This window comes from Macaca nemestrina, chromosome 18 (assembly GCF_043159975.1).
Source record: "Macaca nemestrina isolate mMacNem1 chromosome 18, mMacNem.hap1, whole genome shotgun sequence".
Lineage (NCBI taxonomy): Eukaryota > Metazoa > Chordata > Mammalia > Primates > Cercopithecidae > Macaca > Macaca nemestrina.
In genome coordinates, this window is record NC_092142.1 from 65,449,635 (window position 1) to 65,466,752 (window position 17,118).

The 17,118-nt window shown below is 53.1% G+C and overlaps 1 protein-coding gene across 2 annotated transcripts in view; it reads left to right on the plus strand.

Moving 5' to 3' along the window:
• Positions 1-889: 889 nt before the first annotated feature.
• The window catches only part of LOC105491467 (brain expressed associated with NEDD4 1), a 59,141-nt gene continuing 42,912 nt past the window's right edge, over positions 890-17,118 (plus strand). Inside the window, exons 1-2 of one of the 2 annotated variants that reach the window (XM_011757963.3) lie at positions 938-1,032; positions 11,802-11,908. In XM_011757963.3, the coding sequence (XP_011756265.2) occupies positions 11,884-11,908 (25 nt within the window). In that variant the 5' untranslated portion in view covers positions 938-1,032; positions 11,802-11,883. Of the gene's footprint in view, positions 1,033-11,801; positions 11,909-17,118 lie in introns of both variants that reach the window. The other variant, XM_071084688.1, reaches the window with a different exon arrangement.

Below are 17,118 nucleotides of genomic sequence, written 5' to 3' on the forward strand. Positions count from 1 at the left end.
CCTGGAATCCCGGCCTGAGCCAGGCATCCCCTCGGGGCAGGCTTCCACCTGCCAGGGCTGAGCTCTATGCCCTGAGGTTTGGGCAGAGGGGAACGGGGGCACAGGGAGGGTGAGGGGGGTGAAGGAAACAGGCCTGCTGGTGGCTCCGAGGGAAGGTTTCGGCCAGGCCTAGCTGGCATCCCAAAACTTACCTGCCAGCAACCGCGAGCAGGAAGCCCTGCCAGGTTCGCCTGCCCCTTTCAGCGGCTCAGCCACGCTGGGTCCCCCTCTCCATCCCACCCTTTGCCCTTTGCCCGCTACAGGGGTCCCCTGCTCAAATGCCCAGTCTAGCCTTGATCCAACCCGTCTGGCTGTCTTCCCTGACACCTCGTTTGTCTACCCTTCTCTGCACGTGTCTGTGGCTCCCTACTTGCGTCCGTGTGTCATTCCCTACACACGCCTGTGTGTCCTCTTCACACGTCTGGCTGGAGCGCCGGCCTCCCGCATTTCCCGGCCTCCTCGCCACCCTGCCCCGCCTGCCGCTGTGTGGGTGTCGGGCTGGCTGTGCGCAGAGGGGCGCGGCTCGGCCCTCCCCCGCACCCGCGTCCCCCCATCTCTGAGTGACCCGGGCCGCGGCGCCGCGGTGCTGAGGCCCGGGAGCCGCGCCGCCGCCGAGGGAGGCCAGAGCCGGTGACGGTGGCGTGGGCGGCGGCGCGGGGACGACGGGCGGCCGGGCGGGGCTGCGGCAGGGCAGGGGCAGGGCCAGGGCCGGGGCCTGGGAAGCCGCCGCCGCCGCTGCCTCGGCCGGGGATCGCGGGCGGCGAGTCGGCCGGGCTTGCCCGGCCCCGCCTGGCCCGCCCCGCCCCGCCCCTGCGCGCCCAGCAGGCCGAGGCGTAGCGGCGCGCCCCCCGCGACGCCCGAGCCCAAGCCGGAGCGCAGTGGCCTCCGAGCGGGAAGCGGACTGGGAGCCGGAGCCGGAGCGGGAACCGGAGCTGGAGCCGAAGCTGGAGCCGGCACTGCGGCGCACGGAGCGGAGCGCTGCAGCCAAGCCGAGTAAGGGGCGTGGGGCCGGGCGGCGCGGGGGAGGGGCGGCGGGGGTCCTGGCCCCCTTCCCCGTAGCTCTGCGGCGATACCGGCGAGCGACACACCCGGGGGCGCGCCGCGCGGAGCCTGGGTGCGCGGGGCGGGCGGATGCGCGGTCCGGAACCGAACCGCAGCGCGCTCGGAAGGGAATGGGATCCCAGGTCTCCCGCGAACCCTCGACCCTGGGCTGGCCACCGGGATCTGCGCGAGCCGAGGCTGACCCTCAGCGCGCCCTCGGACCTGGGAAGGGGAGGTATCCAGGGTTTCTGCCTGACTCGAGTCCCCGACGAGCATCCACCCCGTGTGAGGAACCCAAGACAGCCTCCCCAGCTCCTTGCCCTCGGTTTTGGGGACCCCTGAGCAACCCAACCGAGAAGGGAAAACTAGGGCGCACTCTTGGCCGGAGTGGGAGAGGAAAGGGACTGGGGCTTCGCGGAGTTTGGAGTTTGAACCCACCCCCACCCCTCTGAGCTAGGAAGTTTGTCGCCTGGGGTATGCCCCCGTCTCCGTGCCTCTGTCTCAGCACCGAGCGTGGGAGAGAGAGCGCGCCCTCCGCACCTTCTTCCCCTTTGGGGCAGACTTTCCCTTGCGCTGTCAGAGGGCCCCGAGGCTGAGTACGAGGCGACAGCTCAGGCTGGCTGCGCAGCGCTGAGCGGCACCGCCGCGGCTCCCCAGGGGCAGGGCCCACCCCACCCCCGGCTGACTCGCGCTGCCCTTCCTCTCTCCCCATCGGGTTCCGCGGTCTGGAGGCTGGAGAGCGTGAGGACCAGGGGCTGCCTTCTCCATCTCAGGCGGGTGCCGGCGTGGGTGGCGGGGCGCAGGCTGGGAAAGGGAGGGCACAAGTAACTGGTGCGAGAGGCAGGGGTTCAGGGATCCTTAGTCTTGAGCCACGATTTCCGATGGGCACCTGCTGAGAGCATGCCGCTCTGGACTCACTCCTCAAACATCATAACTGCTCTGCTGGAAAGAGAGACTTCACCACCCTGTGCCTCAATTTCCTCATCTGCAAGTAAGCAGGAGTCTGTTGTGAGCGGGATGTTTAAGGGCTTTGGAGCCAGAAGGTGAGCTTGGCTGACTTCCTGGCTGTACAACCTTAGACAAGACACGAACCTCTCTGAGCCTCAGTTTCCCCATCTGGAACATGGGGAAGGTGAATTGGGAGCATTAAATGAGATGATGCTGGTGGGGCTATGTAGCCTGGTGTCTGGCACACAGCCTGTGGTCAATTGTGGTGGGCTACAGGTGTCATGAGGTGTCCAGCACCAGTAGATACTGAGATTGAGTGCCTCTGAATCTGAAGTGGTGCTTCCAGCCCCCTCCAAGGAGGCCTTTGAATTCCCCAAGTTGTTGACATTTAATTGCAAAGCAAAACTTGCTCCTTAGGGCCCACCCTTTCTCAGACATTCCCTCCTCCAAGTTTCTCTGCCACCCAGTCTAGTTCTCCCCTGCTTCCCCCCATCTGTCTCCAGGGTGAAAAGGCTGCATCTGACTGTAAGGTGCACCCTTTTCCTCCTTGCCGTTGGCTGGTGCCTGCTGCCCCAGCGAGGGGCACCCGCCCATTGCTTGAGTTCTGTACAAGCGAATTTACACACCTCCCTCCACTCCCAGGTGGAGGATTGCTTTCCCTGAGGAGCCATCAGGCTGTCGGGTGGCTTGGACACACCAATAGTGACGGTTCAGATAGGCAGCAAGAAGCACCAGGGAGACAACCTAGAGGTCTGAGGGTCCCAGCCTTGATTCCTCAAAGACTGTGATGTATTCATCCAGGCGACTGGGCCGTGAGGCACCAGAAATGAAGGATGTCGGGGATGAAATGGAGCCAGTGATTGACTCCATCTGAGGTTCAAACTTCAGAGCGCGGTGTCCCCAGGAAGGGATTTGCTCCAGTCTGTGTGGCTGGGACCTTAGACCCCGAGCAGAGTAGGGCATAGGCCCAGGGAATAGGGGAGGATGCTGGGATCCTGGAGGTGGCAAGGAGTGGTTAGGCAGGCAGGAGTGTTGGGAAGAAAGCGGTGGTCTAGTTCACACCCATGTTGGTCCCTGGCCACCTGTGGCCCAGCTGCCCAGAACAAGGATGAGGGAGGAATCTCAGATGAGGAAACATGTCCACATGGCGCCAGGGGACACCTGGTGAGACGGGCAGGATGCGCTGCCACCTGGGGACTCCTACACGGAATCCCCCGTCTCTCCTCTTTTTCCTCTGTAGCTTCCCCCTCCCCTTCCCCATTCACCCACTAGGGGTCACATCACTGCCTCTTCCAAAATCTTCACTTCTCATCTTCCCAAAGGAGTTAATCAGAACTAATTAGGCTTGAGTCTCCTGCTTCGCTCAGGATTTGGAACACAGCCAGTGGGGAACGTGACGGGGATGCAGGCATTACTGTCAGACTTCAGGAATAATCAGCCAGACACCCTCAGAGGACCATTGCCTGAAACCCTTGCCCTGGAAGTACTCAGAGGATAGAGTGAGGGGTATCTGCTGTCAGCCTCCTAAAGGGAGCAACTGAGGCCAGCAGGGCTTCCGCAGTCCCTTAGCAAGCAGGCGCAAACAAGAGTCACAGCTGAGAGCAGTTTTTTGGAGCTGGACCGCCTGGGTTTATAGCATGTGATTCTGGGCAGGTGACTTATTTTTCAAAGCCTCAGTTCCCTCTTGAAAATGGGAATAAACATTACACACCTCCCAGAATAGTGTGAGGATGAAGAAATCATATACAGACAGCACATAGCCAGTAAACCTCTGCCAGTGGCCCGCATTGTGAACATGTGTCACGCACATGCTGTTTCCTAAACGTACACGTTTTCTCTTTGAATTCTGATAACCAGCTCTCTGATTTAGGAACTATACTTGTCCTCATTTTATTGATGAGAACACTGAGGCTTAAAAAGTTTAAGGACCATCTAACTCTGCCAGGTATCGAATACTTAAAACATCACTGTGATTCATCCTAATTGTACGAGTTTGTAAAACTGATAATTACCACATTGTAATTTAGATGACATGTAATCAGTTATTAGAATGATTCTTTCATGTACATCTTCAATCATTTTATGTCTGAGAACTGAAAAAGAGTATATTAATTGTCCACAGGCTATAGAATTTTTGGACACCTTCATATTTTGTTTTCCTGTTAGAACAGTAATCAAACTGATTTAAAAGAGCAGCTCCCTGTTCATTACCTGTCCTTCTTCTCTCCATTTTTCTCCAGAGCATTTATTACCCCCAACATCTATATATCTTATTCATTTGTTTATTGTATGCCCATACCAATATAACGTGAGCCCTGCAAGAACAAGGACTTTTGACTGTTTTATTCACTATAATATCCTCAGAGCCTAGACTAGTGCCCAGCACTTATTGTGCCTTCCAAAATTAAAAAGTGTTTTACAAACATATGGTCTATTATTGTTATTATTTTTGCCAAGTGTATAGATTGATGAAAATAAAACATTAAGTTAATAGCAGAAACCATTCCCTCAAGTATTTGGCAAATAGAACTTGCTCGAGTGCCAGGGATAATTTGATAAAGGTTAAAAACAATGGATATTATTTTTCTAATATTATAATAAAGTTTATCAGTGAGTTCAATGACAAGTAAATTAAATTTTTTTAAATAACAAATGACATGTTCAAAGGCAATTAGATTAGCCTTAAATTTTTTCATTGAGAATACCCCAGCATGGTGGCACATGCCTGTAGTCTCAGCTGCTCCAGAGGCTGAGGCAGGATCTCTTGAGCCCAAGAGTTCAAGACCAGCCTAGGCAACCCTGGCTCTTTACAACAAACAAACAAAAATCCCACCATTTCTAATGAATTAACGATCACTGACTTGTTCACTTAATTGCTTTTCATTTTGTTAGCACAAAATTTTTTTGAGTCTTCATTTTAGTGATTTTTCAGATTATTAAAAGTCATACATGTTCATTGTAAGAAATAAATTGTAAAATTATTAAAAATGTAAAAAGCATAAAAATCCTCCTTAATCCCAACATTGCCCAGAGAGCACAATGACTGTGAACACGTTAGTGTTCTTTCTATCTGTGTTCTGTGCTTTCTAATCTTTTGCTATGTATTAATATATTCCCTAGTTTTTTTTTTCTTTTACAAAATAAGGATCATGGTATATGCACAGTTCTACAACCTGTTGTGTGTGTGTGTGTGTGTTTTAAAAAATAACAGGGATTTTCCCCCCTTTAACATTATACTGAAAGTCTTTTTTACTTTTTTTTTTTCTTTTTTCCCCCAGAAAGTCATCTTTAGACTGGACTGAAAGTCTTTATGTTACTAATTTGTTTGTTTGTTTGCTTGTTTGAGACAGAGCTTCACTCTGTCCCAGGCTGGAGTGCAGTGGATTTCGGCTTACTGCAACCTCTGCCTCCTGGGTTTAAGCGATTCTCCTGCCTCAGTCTCCCGAGTAGCTGGGATTACAGGCTCACGCCACCAGGCCCAGCTAATTTCTGTATGTTTTGTAGAGATGAGGTTTCACCATGTTGGCCAGGCTGATCTCAAACTCCTGACAAGTCATCTACCCGACTCAGCCTCCCAAAGTGCTGGGATTACAGGTGTGAGCCACCGCACCCAGCCAAGCATTTCTTTAGAAACATGATTTCACAGCCATAGAATATTTCATTGTAAGTGTGTGCCATGGTTTGCTCAGCCTATCCTCCCTTGTTTGGCTTTCCTCCCATGCTTCACTGCTACAAATAATGCTTGTCTGTGTCTCTGTATTTTCTGAGCCCTGAATCAGGCTTCTCTATACATTTGGTCAGGACCTATTTACAACTCGCAGATGAACTGGTTTATGCAGATAGACAGTAAATCAAGCCTTCTAAGTTTGGGCCATGATGGTGGAGAAGAGGCTGGCAGTTGATTCTGTAGAGGGCTACTCGAGGTCCATTAAGGTAACATGGAGACCCAGTAATCTCCAGACATACCCTGGCCACCACTAGTAGAGCACACATGTGGCCAGATGTTGCATGGAGACAGAGGCATCCTTGTGGCTGGGCATAGTGGCTCACACCTGTAGTCCCAGAACTTTGGGAGGCCGAGGTGGGTGGATCACCTGAGGTTGGGAGTTCATGACCAGCCTGACCAACATGGTAAAACCCCCGTCTCTACTAAAAATACAAAAATTAGCAGAACATGGTGGTGCACGCCTGTAATCCCAGATACTCAGGAGGCTGAGGCACAATAATCGCTTGAACCCAGGAGGCAGCGGTTGCAGTGAGCCAAGATCGCACCACTGCACTCCAGCCTGGGCAACAGAGTAAGACCTTATCTGAAAAAACAAAGAAAGAAAGAAGGCCTCCTTACTTTGAAGACTATCAAACACCTGGATCGCTTTTCTAGTATCAAGACCAAGTTACCTATTTGCAAACCTCAGTGCCTTCTGCCCACCTCTTTGCCACTGGCCTCTTGTTACTTTTCTCCCCCACTCCTAAATTCATTGATTCCTTTATTCAATCATGTGACAAACATGAGGGTATCCACACTGGCCAAAGCATGTTCTCTATTAGGGAAGTTACTAGCTGGGTCTCACCTCATAAGAAGACCTTCCTGGGACAGGAGAAAGGTGTTGCCTGCTGCCTGAGGGTCCCCAACTGCAGCTCCACGAGTGAGCCCCTGCCTTGGTGAGGCAGATGCAGTCCTTTCAAGATGAGTGCAACTGACCAAAGTCCCTGGGATTTCTGAATTCCTTCTGGCTCTAGACAATCACATGCACACCCATAGATTCATGAAATCCCTGTGAGATGGCATCATGCATTCACTCAGCAAACAGTCACGGAGCACTTCCTATGCGCCAGGCACCATGCTGAGTGCCTGGGACACAGTGATTGTCTGAGCTGTCAAGACCCGGAGTCACCATCTCTCCTATCTCCGCCATCTGCCGGTCACCCAGGCAGACACAGGGAATCACCTTACACTCCTCCTTCTTCCTCAACCTCTCTATCAGATCCGTCTGTCCCTAAAACCCACCAAGGGTGTTCCCGCCCAGGGTCCTTTGCCCTCTCTGCTACCTCTACCCAGAATTCTCTCTCCCCAAGTATCTGCCCACTTAGCTTGCTTCCTCCAGTCTTTGCTTACCTGTCACCCTCTCACCAAGGCTTTCTGCAGCCACTGTATCTAACCATCTAACAGTGCAATTCCCACCTGCACACACTGCCTCTGCTTTTCCTGTACCATTAGCTTGCAGACTCCACCCTTACCATTGCATCTCCAGTCCAAGTCAGAAAGGGACTGTCAAAGTGTGGCTCACCTGTCTGTCCCCAGCACCTAACACCTGCTGCACCAGGGACTTTGTTTCTTCATTTTATTTTATTTATTATATTTGTTTTTAGATGGAGTCTCCCTCTGTTGCCTAGGCTGGAGTACAGTAGTGCAATCTCAGCTCACTGCAACTCCACCTCCTGGGTTCAAGTGATTCTCCTGCCTCAGCTTCCTGAGTAGCTGGGACTACAGGCACACACCACCACACTCAGCTAATTTTTTTTGTATTTTTAGTAGAGACGGGATTTCACTATGTTGGCCAGGCTGGTCTCGAACTCCTAACCCCAAGTAATCCACCCTCTTTGGCCTCCCAAAGTGCTGGGATTACAGACGTGAGCCACTGCACTCAGCTGAGACTTTCAATAAACACTTGAACCAGTAGTGGCAGCCTCTGCCCCTCCTCTGCAGTCACCGTTGCCTTTGTTTAGGCCCCATCACCTCTGGCCACAGCCTCCCATCCTCCCCGCCTCCTGTTTCCCTCACCTGGGACCCCCTCTACCTTCCTAAAGAGAGAATAGCTGAGCAAGCCGATCTCCTGCTTCAAATCCTCCTAGGAACCCTCTTGGGACAGGGGCTCACCACCTCATCAGGCCCCTTATTCTTCTGAGTCTCAGTGTTGTCATCTGTGAACTGGGGATTTGTTTTGAGGATCCAGTAAGCAGACAGCATGTGGCAGCAACTGAGCAGAGACTGTGTAAACAGGCGGCCATCCTGTGGCCTCTTTCACAAGGCCAGCCCGCCCCCACAGCCCATCTCTGTCTGCCGCCCATGGTGCAAGGCTGGCCACTCCTGGAGCCTTCCAGCTCTGTGAGCCTCTGCCACGAGGATCCCCTGACACTGGCGCGTCAGCAGACCCAGGCTCTCTCCCCTTAGCCACACACTCCCCTGCCCAACTCTGAGTGTCACAGCAGAGCCCAGAGTGGAGATATTCCAGGAGCGGGGACATGAAGGAGAGTGGGAATGACGTGGACTTGCCACACACCATTCAGCCACTTCAAAGCCTGGAGTGCCACCCGCCCGCCCTCGAGTTCCCAGCCAGACAATCCAGTCGGAGATGAGTCACCGGCAGGAGCGAGCCTCGCATGCTGGGCTCAAAGAGAGGCAGGCAGGAGGAGAGGTGACCATGCTTGGCCCAGCAGCTGGGGTGGGCCTGCCCCCAACCCTGACCCTGACCCTAGCAAAGGAACCACAGTCCCAGCCCATCTGTGCCCCTCATGGCTGTCTCCTCACAGCAACTCCAGTCACATGCATGCGGGACACCAGGATGGGCACTTGCTCACCTGGACCCCCCACACCCAGCTCCTTTGTCTTGATGACCCGACAAAGCTCTAGCCTAGCAGAGGGTCTGATGCCACCAGCGAGTGGTTTTCTTCTGGGTCCTCAGGCAGAAATCCTGGAGTGGGGGAAGGGAGAAGGAAACAGGCAGCCAGGTTGAAATTCCAGCTCCTATTTTAGGACCCCAAAAGCCCCTCCATGTGTTTTCCAAGGGTTTTGTGGGACACCATGTAGGTGCTTGGGAAATGAATCAATGGATGCAAGCCCGGGGTGCTAGGAGGTTGCAGCGGGAGCCTGTGTTTAAAGTGCTGATGGCATTGCAGGAGGCGGGGAGTGGCAGCCCGGGTTACTGTCAGCATCGTGGTCACCAAGGGTGACAAAATGCCTGGGAAGCATTTCAGTTCTTTGCATAGAGATCCTCCTCTTCAGCAAGCCAAGCACCTTTGAAAGGCAGCCTCCACCCCTCAGTCGTGCATTTGCATCAGGCTGAGGTTGGCTTGCTCTAGTGTTTACATACGCTTTTCAACTTCCCCTCAGTTCCCAGCCCTGAGCTAGTTTGCAGAGGCCACACTTACCCTCCACGCCCTCAAGGAGCTACTGGTCTAGAATAATTTAGATCCAGAGTTGTCCTGGAAGGGCATCCAGGTGTGACAGAAACACAGCCAGAGTGATCATTCTGTCTCCAGCAGTGAAGGAGGACCTCACTGAAGAGGTGTCTTGATCTGGATATTGACAGCTACATAGGAGTTTGCCAAGTGGAAGGAATGGCATGCCAGGGAGAGGAACAGCCCAGAAGGATGATCAGCCCAGTGTGTCTAGGAAGCAGCACCAGGACAGCCGGTCTCTAGGGGTGTGTCCCTGGCAGTAACTGAGAGGTACTGGGGGTGACAGAATCCCTCCGCATACAGCTCTTCCTCCATCTCTTCTCTGTGACCTTGGATGGGTTATTTCCCTAAGCCTGTTCTCTCATCTGCACAATGGAAATGATGTCCCCCACCTCAAAGGTCTGTTGCAATACCATTGGTGACATTAGGCACATACAGGTGTTTGGTGAATGTGAGCCACAGCTGGAGGCCCCAGTGCCCAGAAGCCTTCCTCATAGGGAAATACAGCCAAAGTGAAATAACTGTTTTTTGTTTTTGTTTTTGTTTTTATTTTTTTGTTTTGTTTTGTTTGAGATGGAGTCTCACTCTGTCACCCAGGCTGGAGTGCAGTGGCCCCATCTCAGCTCACTGCAACCTGCACCTCCCGGGTTCAAGCGATTCTCCTGCTTCAGCCTCCCGAGTAACTGGGACTACAGGTGCCTGCCACCATGCCCAGCTAATTTTTTGTATTTTTAGTAGAGATGAGGTTTCACTGTGTTAGCCAGGATAGTCTCAATCTCCTGACATCATAATCCACCCACCTCGGCCTCCCAAAGTGCTGGGATTACAAGTGTGAGCCACTGTACCCAACCAAAATAACTGGTTTTTCTATTTAACATGAATCAGAGAACTGCCTATGGAGTCTCTGCTCAAAAGTCTAATCCTTCAGTGCTAATACCAACTCTGCCACTTCTTGGCAGCGTTTTGCCTCTCTGAGCCCTGGTGTCCTCACATTCTTCTTAGCCCCCCCAAGCAGGGATGGCAAGCCTCAATTTGTTTTAGGGATGAGGGATATGTACCCCGTCATGACCCCTGCAGGGCCAAACTCTTTTCCCTTTGGCTTTGGGGCTGCCAGCTTTGCCCTGCAAAAGCCCACAGGGCTTGGCAGTCATGGCCTCTGCTCACCAATCCCCACAGGTGCAGTTTGGCTTCTGCAAAGCAAGTGACCACGCTCCCAGGAAATAAGAACCTTATCTCTCTCCTGTTCCTATAGATCTTCAGCAACATGGGAGAATGGGTTCCTTTTTTTTTTGAGATGGAGTCTTGCTCCATCGCCCAGGCTGGAGTGCAGTGGCGCGATCTCGGCTCACTGCAAGCTCTGCCTCCCGGGTTCATGCCATTCTCCTGCCTCAGTCTCCCAAGTAGCTGGGTAGCTGGGACTACAGATGCCTGCCACCATGCCTGGCTAATTTTTTGGGGTTTTTTTTTTTTTTTTTTTTTTTTTAGTAGAGATGGGGTTTCACTGTGTTAGCCAGGATGCTCTCCATCTCCTGACCTCGTGATCTGCCCACCTCGGCCTCCCAAATTGCTGGGATTATAGGTGTGAGCCACCATGCCTGGCTCCTTTTTTTTAAGAGAGGGTCTCACTCTGTCACCCAAGCTGGAGTGCAGTGGTGTGAACATGGCCCACTGCAGCCTTAACCTCCTGGACTCAAGCATTCCTCCCACCACAGCCTCCCAAAATGCTGGGATTGTAGGTGTGAGCCATTGCACCCAGCCATGAGTTACCTTTTTAAAATGTTTCCTCCATTGCAAATTGGAGTCAAAGTGACCTGGCATTCCCTCCCTGCTCTAGACATCCACATGTTCATCGAGTTCATACTGGGGAGCCGGGAGGGAGGGAGAGAAGCATTTTCATTCTGTAGGCCTTTGTTTCTGAATCGGTACTTTAATATACAGGTGCCTTCTAAAGAATTGTGCTGCTGACAGTGTGGGCTCTGGAGTCAAACTGATCTGGACTCAAGTCTCAGCCTAGTTAGAAGCTATGTGGCCTTGGGCAAGCTGCATAACCACTCTGAGTCTCAACTTCCTTGTTCGTAAAATGAGAATGAAAAGAGCATCCTATTATGTTGGGGCAATAATAATAATATGGTTTGGGCTAGGTGTCAATGAACACCCTTCCAAAGCCAGCTGTGAGAGCTTAAAATAGCCCCTCACCCTCTCCAGGTCTCAGTGTTCCCAGCCCTGATAGTTCCAAGTGGCTCATGATGCCGTGGTCTGTTGAAGTTGTCCGAGGCAGTGGGGTCTCACATTTTCATCATGAGACAGAACTCTGGGATCCTAATTCCCACTCAAGGGTCCACCCAAGAGAGATATCTCCTCCCTACCACTCCCCGCTACTGGGACCCCAACACACACTTGCCCTACCCCTGTGTTCCTCTCCCCATGCTACAGCCCAGAGGTCCCCCAGGCCCTTGCCCAGACTGGGCACGTGCTCTCAAAGTCACCATCCTCTTCTGCAGAGGTTGACAGCTCAGGAGATGTGAGCACCCAGCCTGCAGGGGCTATGGGTGTGGCATGGGCACCCCAACACCTGCCTGTTTGTGTCTCTGCAGGTGAGTGGAGGGGCCTTCCCTGCGAGAAGTCAGAGCCGTGCCCGTGGGCAGGCTGGCTCCGCTGTTCTGCTCCAAGGATTACATGTCCTTCAAACGTCCCTGCCCCTGTAAGTTTCCTCCCTGCATCCTTCCGCCGCTTGGGGCCAGTCCAGGGCCGAGCTTGGAGTCAAGCTGCCGAGACCGGCTTGAGATGCTTGGCCAGAGAACTGCGGGGGTCCAACCAGAGGCTAATGTGGCATGCTGGGTGGGGAGAGGGCAACACGGAAGACCCCTGACGTCTGCGAGATGCTCCCTGAAAACTGAAAATTGCACTTTGGCCCATTCTCCTGTATCATCCCTTCCCAAAGTGTGGATCGGAGTTCCTCTGAGGGATGTTAATGGGATGACACACACCCACACACAAATAAAAGACTCCATGGCCAAGTAAGTGGGAAAAATGCTGGGGGAGTCATGTTAAGAAAGTTTTGCTCCTGCAGGACTTTCCTGAGCTTTTAATATGGTGATATGTGGCCGGCGTGGTGGTTCATGCCTGTAATCCCAGCCCTTTGGGAAGCCGAGGCGGATGGATCACCTGAGGTCAGGAGTTCGAGACCAGCCTCACCAACATGGTGAAACCCCGTCTCTACTAAAAATACAAACATTAGCTGGGCATAGTGGTGGGTGTCTGTAATCCCAGCTACTCAGGAAGCTGAGGCAGGAGAATGGCGTGAAGCGTGAACCCGGAAGGCGGAGGTTGCAGTGAGCCGAGATCACACCTTTGCACTCCAGCCTGGGTGACACAGCAAAACTCTGTCTCAAAAAAAATATTAATAATATGATGATGTGTGTTGTGAGGCTCCCATAGGTAAGAGAAAACCTGCTGCTCCTGTCAAACATTAACCACAAGGAATGTTTCATGGGATTGATGTTCCCCAGAACATACTTCTTGGGGTTTACTCTCCTAAGGAAACCCATCCCGAGCATCCCCCCCATGAAGTTCCTCATTCGCGGAAGCCGGTAGACGATCTTGCCCCTCAACAGTCTTCTCGTGGCTCCCTGAGGCCCATGAGTCCAAGTGATGGGCTCAGTCAGGGGTACCCCTGATGTCCAAGACTGCAGCCCCCTTGACTTCTCCCCTAGTCTCCACCTGCTCGACTCATGCCACCACCCTTGCCCCAGTGTCCCTTTCGTTTCTCCCATAGCAGCCACCTGCTTTCTTCCATGATGTTCCCTGAGCCCTCCCAAACCACCACCACTTGCTATAATTTGGGGAAACATGCATGACCACCCTGTCCCTTCTCCTTGATAAGTCAGGACTGTGAGTCTGTGAAATCAGGGACCCCAGCCTCAGAGGGGGACCCTCTCCGCTCTCCTGTGCTTCCTCTGGGTAATGCCTCCCCCGCTCGCCAATGTCTGCTCCAATCTGTGCCATTGATTACATGGATCACGGGATAGGGGGCCTGTCTTCCAAAAAGTCGAAGCCCTGATTGTTAAATCATTTGGATATCAAGGAACAGCTGCAGTGGGAGGTAGGGGAGGCTGACATGTCCCACCCGGGTGAGATCATCACCAGGCATGCCAGGGGGGATGAGCTGGCTGCGGGGTTCATTGTTCAAAGAGTGGTGTCCAGAGGGTGGCGGAGCTCGGCCTGGCTGCTGTGGGTACCCAAGGAGGGTACAGGTTATTTCCAATAAGAGCTGATAAGATTATTTCTAATGGATAGTACAGGCTCAATACATTGTTGTTACTGTTGTCACTGTGGCTGTGGCATGATCAGGAAAGGAAAGCCCACGTCCCAGGCCAGGAGAGGAGGCTGCTATTCACGGCACCCCAGAACCCAGGGACACCTGCCCTGCAGAGCGCTGGGATGGTCACATTCTTGCTCCTATCTTCTGACCAGGCAGGAGCAGCCTGGCATGGAGAAGCCTGGGAAAAGTCAAGGCTGGGGATGCTGGGTGCGGAGGGCTTTCCAGAACCTTTTGAGGTGAACCCCAGGCCATTGGAAGCTGGGTCCGTCTCACTAACAGAGGCCATTCCGGCAGGGCAGCCCTCTGCGTATCCACCTCCTGAGGACTTCAGGGTGTGGTCACCAACATTCTAGGCCGTTTAGAAGCGGCTCCTGCACATCTCTGAATTTCCCCCTTCCCCAAAGACCCAATACCTAGCATGCAGTAAGCACTCAATAAATGTTTGTTGCGTGAATAAACACATAATTAAACACCTTGGAGGAGGAGCTAGAGGCCATTGGTCAGGGAGAAGCTGAAGACCCTGACTCTGCCACCAGATCCTTCCTTGACTTTGACCCAGACACATCTCTGAGACAAAGGGGTCCACCAAGCCCAGTGGATTCCAGGAGCTCAGGGCTGCTGCGAGGCTCCATGGAGGCTCTGTCATCGTCTCTGCCAAATTCTTCTCGCATTGTCCAGTCTGAACTTGTCCAAGAAGCACCCGCTGTCCCTTTCCAGTACCCACAGTTGGCTTCAGTCTGGCTCCAGTCTGGCTTGTACACTTGCACCCCAACATCCCATCGACTTCCGTATAGTTAAAGCCATTCCATAGTTTCCATTTCTCAGCTGCGTCTGACCCTGTTGGGTACTTACTTACTCACTCACTCACTCACTCACTCACTTATTTATTTATTTATTTATTTATTTATTTATTTATTTATTTTGAGACAGAGTTTCACTCTGCCACCCAGGCTGGAGTGCAGTGTCATGATCTCGGCTCACTGCAGGCTCCGCCTCCAAGATTCAAGCGATTCTCCTGACTCAGCCTCCCGAGTAGCTGGGACTACAGGCACCCATCACCACACCTGGCTAATTTTTTGTGTTTTTAATAGAGATAGGGTTTCACCATTTGACCAGGTTCATCTCGAACTCCTGACCTCAGGTGATCCGCCTGCCTTGGCCTCCCAAAACTCTGGGGTTACAGGCATGAGCCACAGAGCCCGGCCCCTGTTGGGTGCTTCTGTTTGTGATGACTTCTCCTGCTTTGGGTTCCCTGACTCAGAGTCCTCCCCGTGTCCTCCAGCCAGCCGCTCGGACCATCTGACCTTCCATTGGTGGTCTCCTTTGGCGGTGGTAGAGGAGCGGGGATTCTCCCTGCACCTGCCCTGGGATGCTGGGCCCCCAGGGCCGCAGTGCAGCCCCCGCCCTTCTCGCTGTGCATGCCCCAGATCTTCTCATCCTCACTCTGCTTTCAGCTGCAGCCTCTAGGCCAGTAGCTTCCAACAGTCTTTCCCACCCTAGTTTCTTCCTGGGCTTTTGATTCCTTCTTCCTCCTGCTGTCTGTCTGCCTTGGGCAGCCCCCACCCCTAACCTGAGATTCAAACTGACCCAAACTGAACTCTTTGTCTTCCCCTGTAGGCCAGCTTTGCTTGATTTTGCTGTATTGGTTTGGGGCGCTCAAGTCAGAAATCTGGAAATGAACCTCAGTTCCCCTCCTATCATACATCCATCACTGCCAGCTGCCCAAGGACACCCTTGGGGTTCTGAATTGACTCAACACATTATCATTCTGACCTGACCCCATCTCAGCCCCCTCTTCAGACCTAATCTAGAAATTGCTCATTCATTAAGTCTCTTCTGCTTGTTCACTTGTTTGTGCCTCCAGTGGACGGTGAATGTCCAGGAAGCAGGGGCCATGCCTGCTGGATTCCCGGTTCACCCACAGCACCGTGCTCAGTGCCTGGCACATAGGAGGTGCTCAGTGTTTATTGAGCAACCGAACAAGCAAATGAGTCGAGATGAAGCAGATGCTTTGTGAGCAGCCTCCATGGCTCGCAGACCAGAGGCCCTCACACGGGTTATGGGAGGGATGCTGAACCCCGAGTACTCCGGACCCCCCAAAACAGACATAGGAACACTCAGGAAGGAAACCCGGAAATCCCAGGAGGGCACTCACATGGACACACACCCCTGTTTTTAACTCTTCATTCCAGATCTGGAGCTGTTGTGCATTTAGAAACATAGAGAATTGCTTTAACTTCCTTAGCCCCAAAAATGAGCTTGCCAGGTTCATGTGAAGATACTGAAGCCCCCACAAAATGGAAAAGTTAGAGCAGGAGCCCTAGCCTGTTCCCATTTGGACTTCTCCACCCCTCCTCCCTGCCAGCTTAGAAGAGTAGCCAGAAAAGTCTGCAGAAGGTAAAACAAGCCCAGACGTTTCCCAAGCAAGACCCTGCCCCCAGGAGTCAGTGCACATGAGTCTGGAGAGAGTGAACAGCTATGCCCTCGGAGTGCAGCGTGGCAAGGCGAGTGGCGCCAGCCCACCTGTAACCCGGGCCTGCCAGCTTCCATGGCTGCAGGCCCTGGGGGAGCAGGCTTGTCCATCAGCCCCTCAGGAGTCGGGCGGGTATTAATCGGCCAGGCTGGGGTGACCCCTCCTAGGTATTGCTCACACCCCAACTTCCCCACCCCTCAATACCATCTTACTTTCAGGCATTTCAGCTCATCCCTGCCCCTCACAGAGATAGTGCCAGCAACTCTTATTAATCCCCTCTTTCAATTTGGCAGATGAGAAGACCAAGGCAGAGGGAGGAGACAAAAACAAGAAAGGGGGAGGCAGGCAAACCCTGATCCAGGGCAGCCCAGAGGGGTTTTGGCCAAGTGGCTGCAAGAGGGAGGTCAGTTTCTCTGCCTGCAAATGCCAGGCCTGTGAGCCATTTCCCAGCCTTCAGAGGACCTGCCTCAAGCACTGAGTGAGTAGGAGAACAAGCCTGGCTCTTCAGGAAGGCTGGAGGTGGAGGAGCCTTCTCCATCAGGCCCCAGCTGGAAAAGGTGGCCCAGGACTCCCCCAGGATGCAGGCTCCAAGAACAGATGCTTCACAACCTCTTTCTGCCACCGGCTGATGGCAGTTCCGTGGAGCTCCCTGAGAGATGGGGCAGCCCGCCTCCCTCTGGCCTTTGGGAACAGATCTGAGGAAGGAGGGGTTTGGGAGCCCCAGAAGAGACTGAGTCTGTAGCAAAGCAGGAAGAAGAAGGGTGGAAGGTAGCATCTGATCATCCACAGAGAAGTCAAGTGGGGCTTGTCTCTGCTGGGCTCATGGTGGCTGCCTGCAGGCTGGCAGGAATTGCAGCCAGGCAGGGCCTCTGGGTGGGCTTGGGTCTCCCTTAGAGATGGTGTGATATACAGTGTGTGGGTTCCAGTGCAAAACCTGGCCCTGCTTATTATCAGCGGGAGCAAGCAGCCTAATTTCTAAAAACCTCAATTCGCTCATCTATAAAATAGAAATAACAATAGCACCCTTTTGGTTTCGTGCTCAAAATTGACATGCTACATGGAGAGTCTAGCTTGGTGCCTGGCACTGAGAAGATGCTCAAGAAATTTGAAAGTCTCG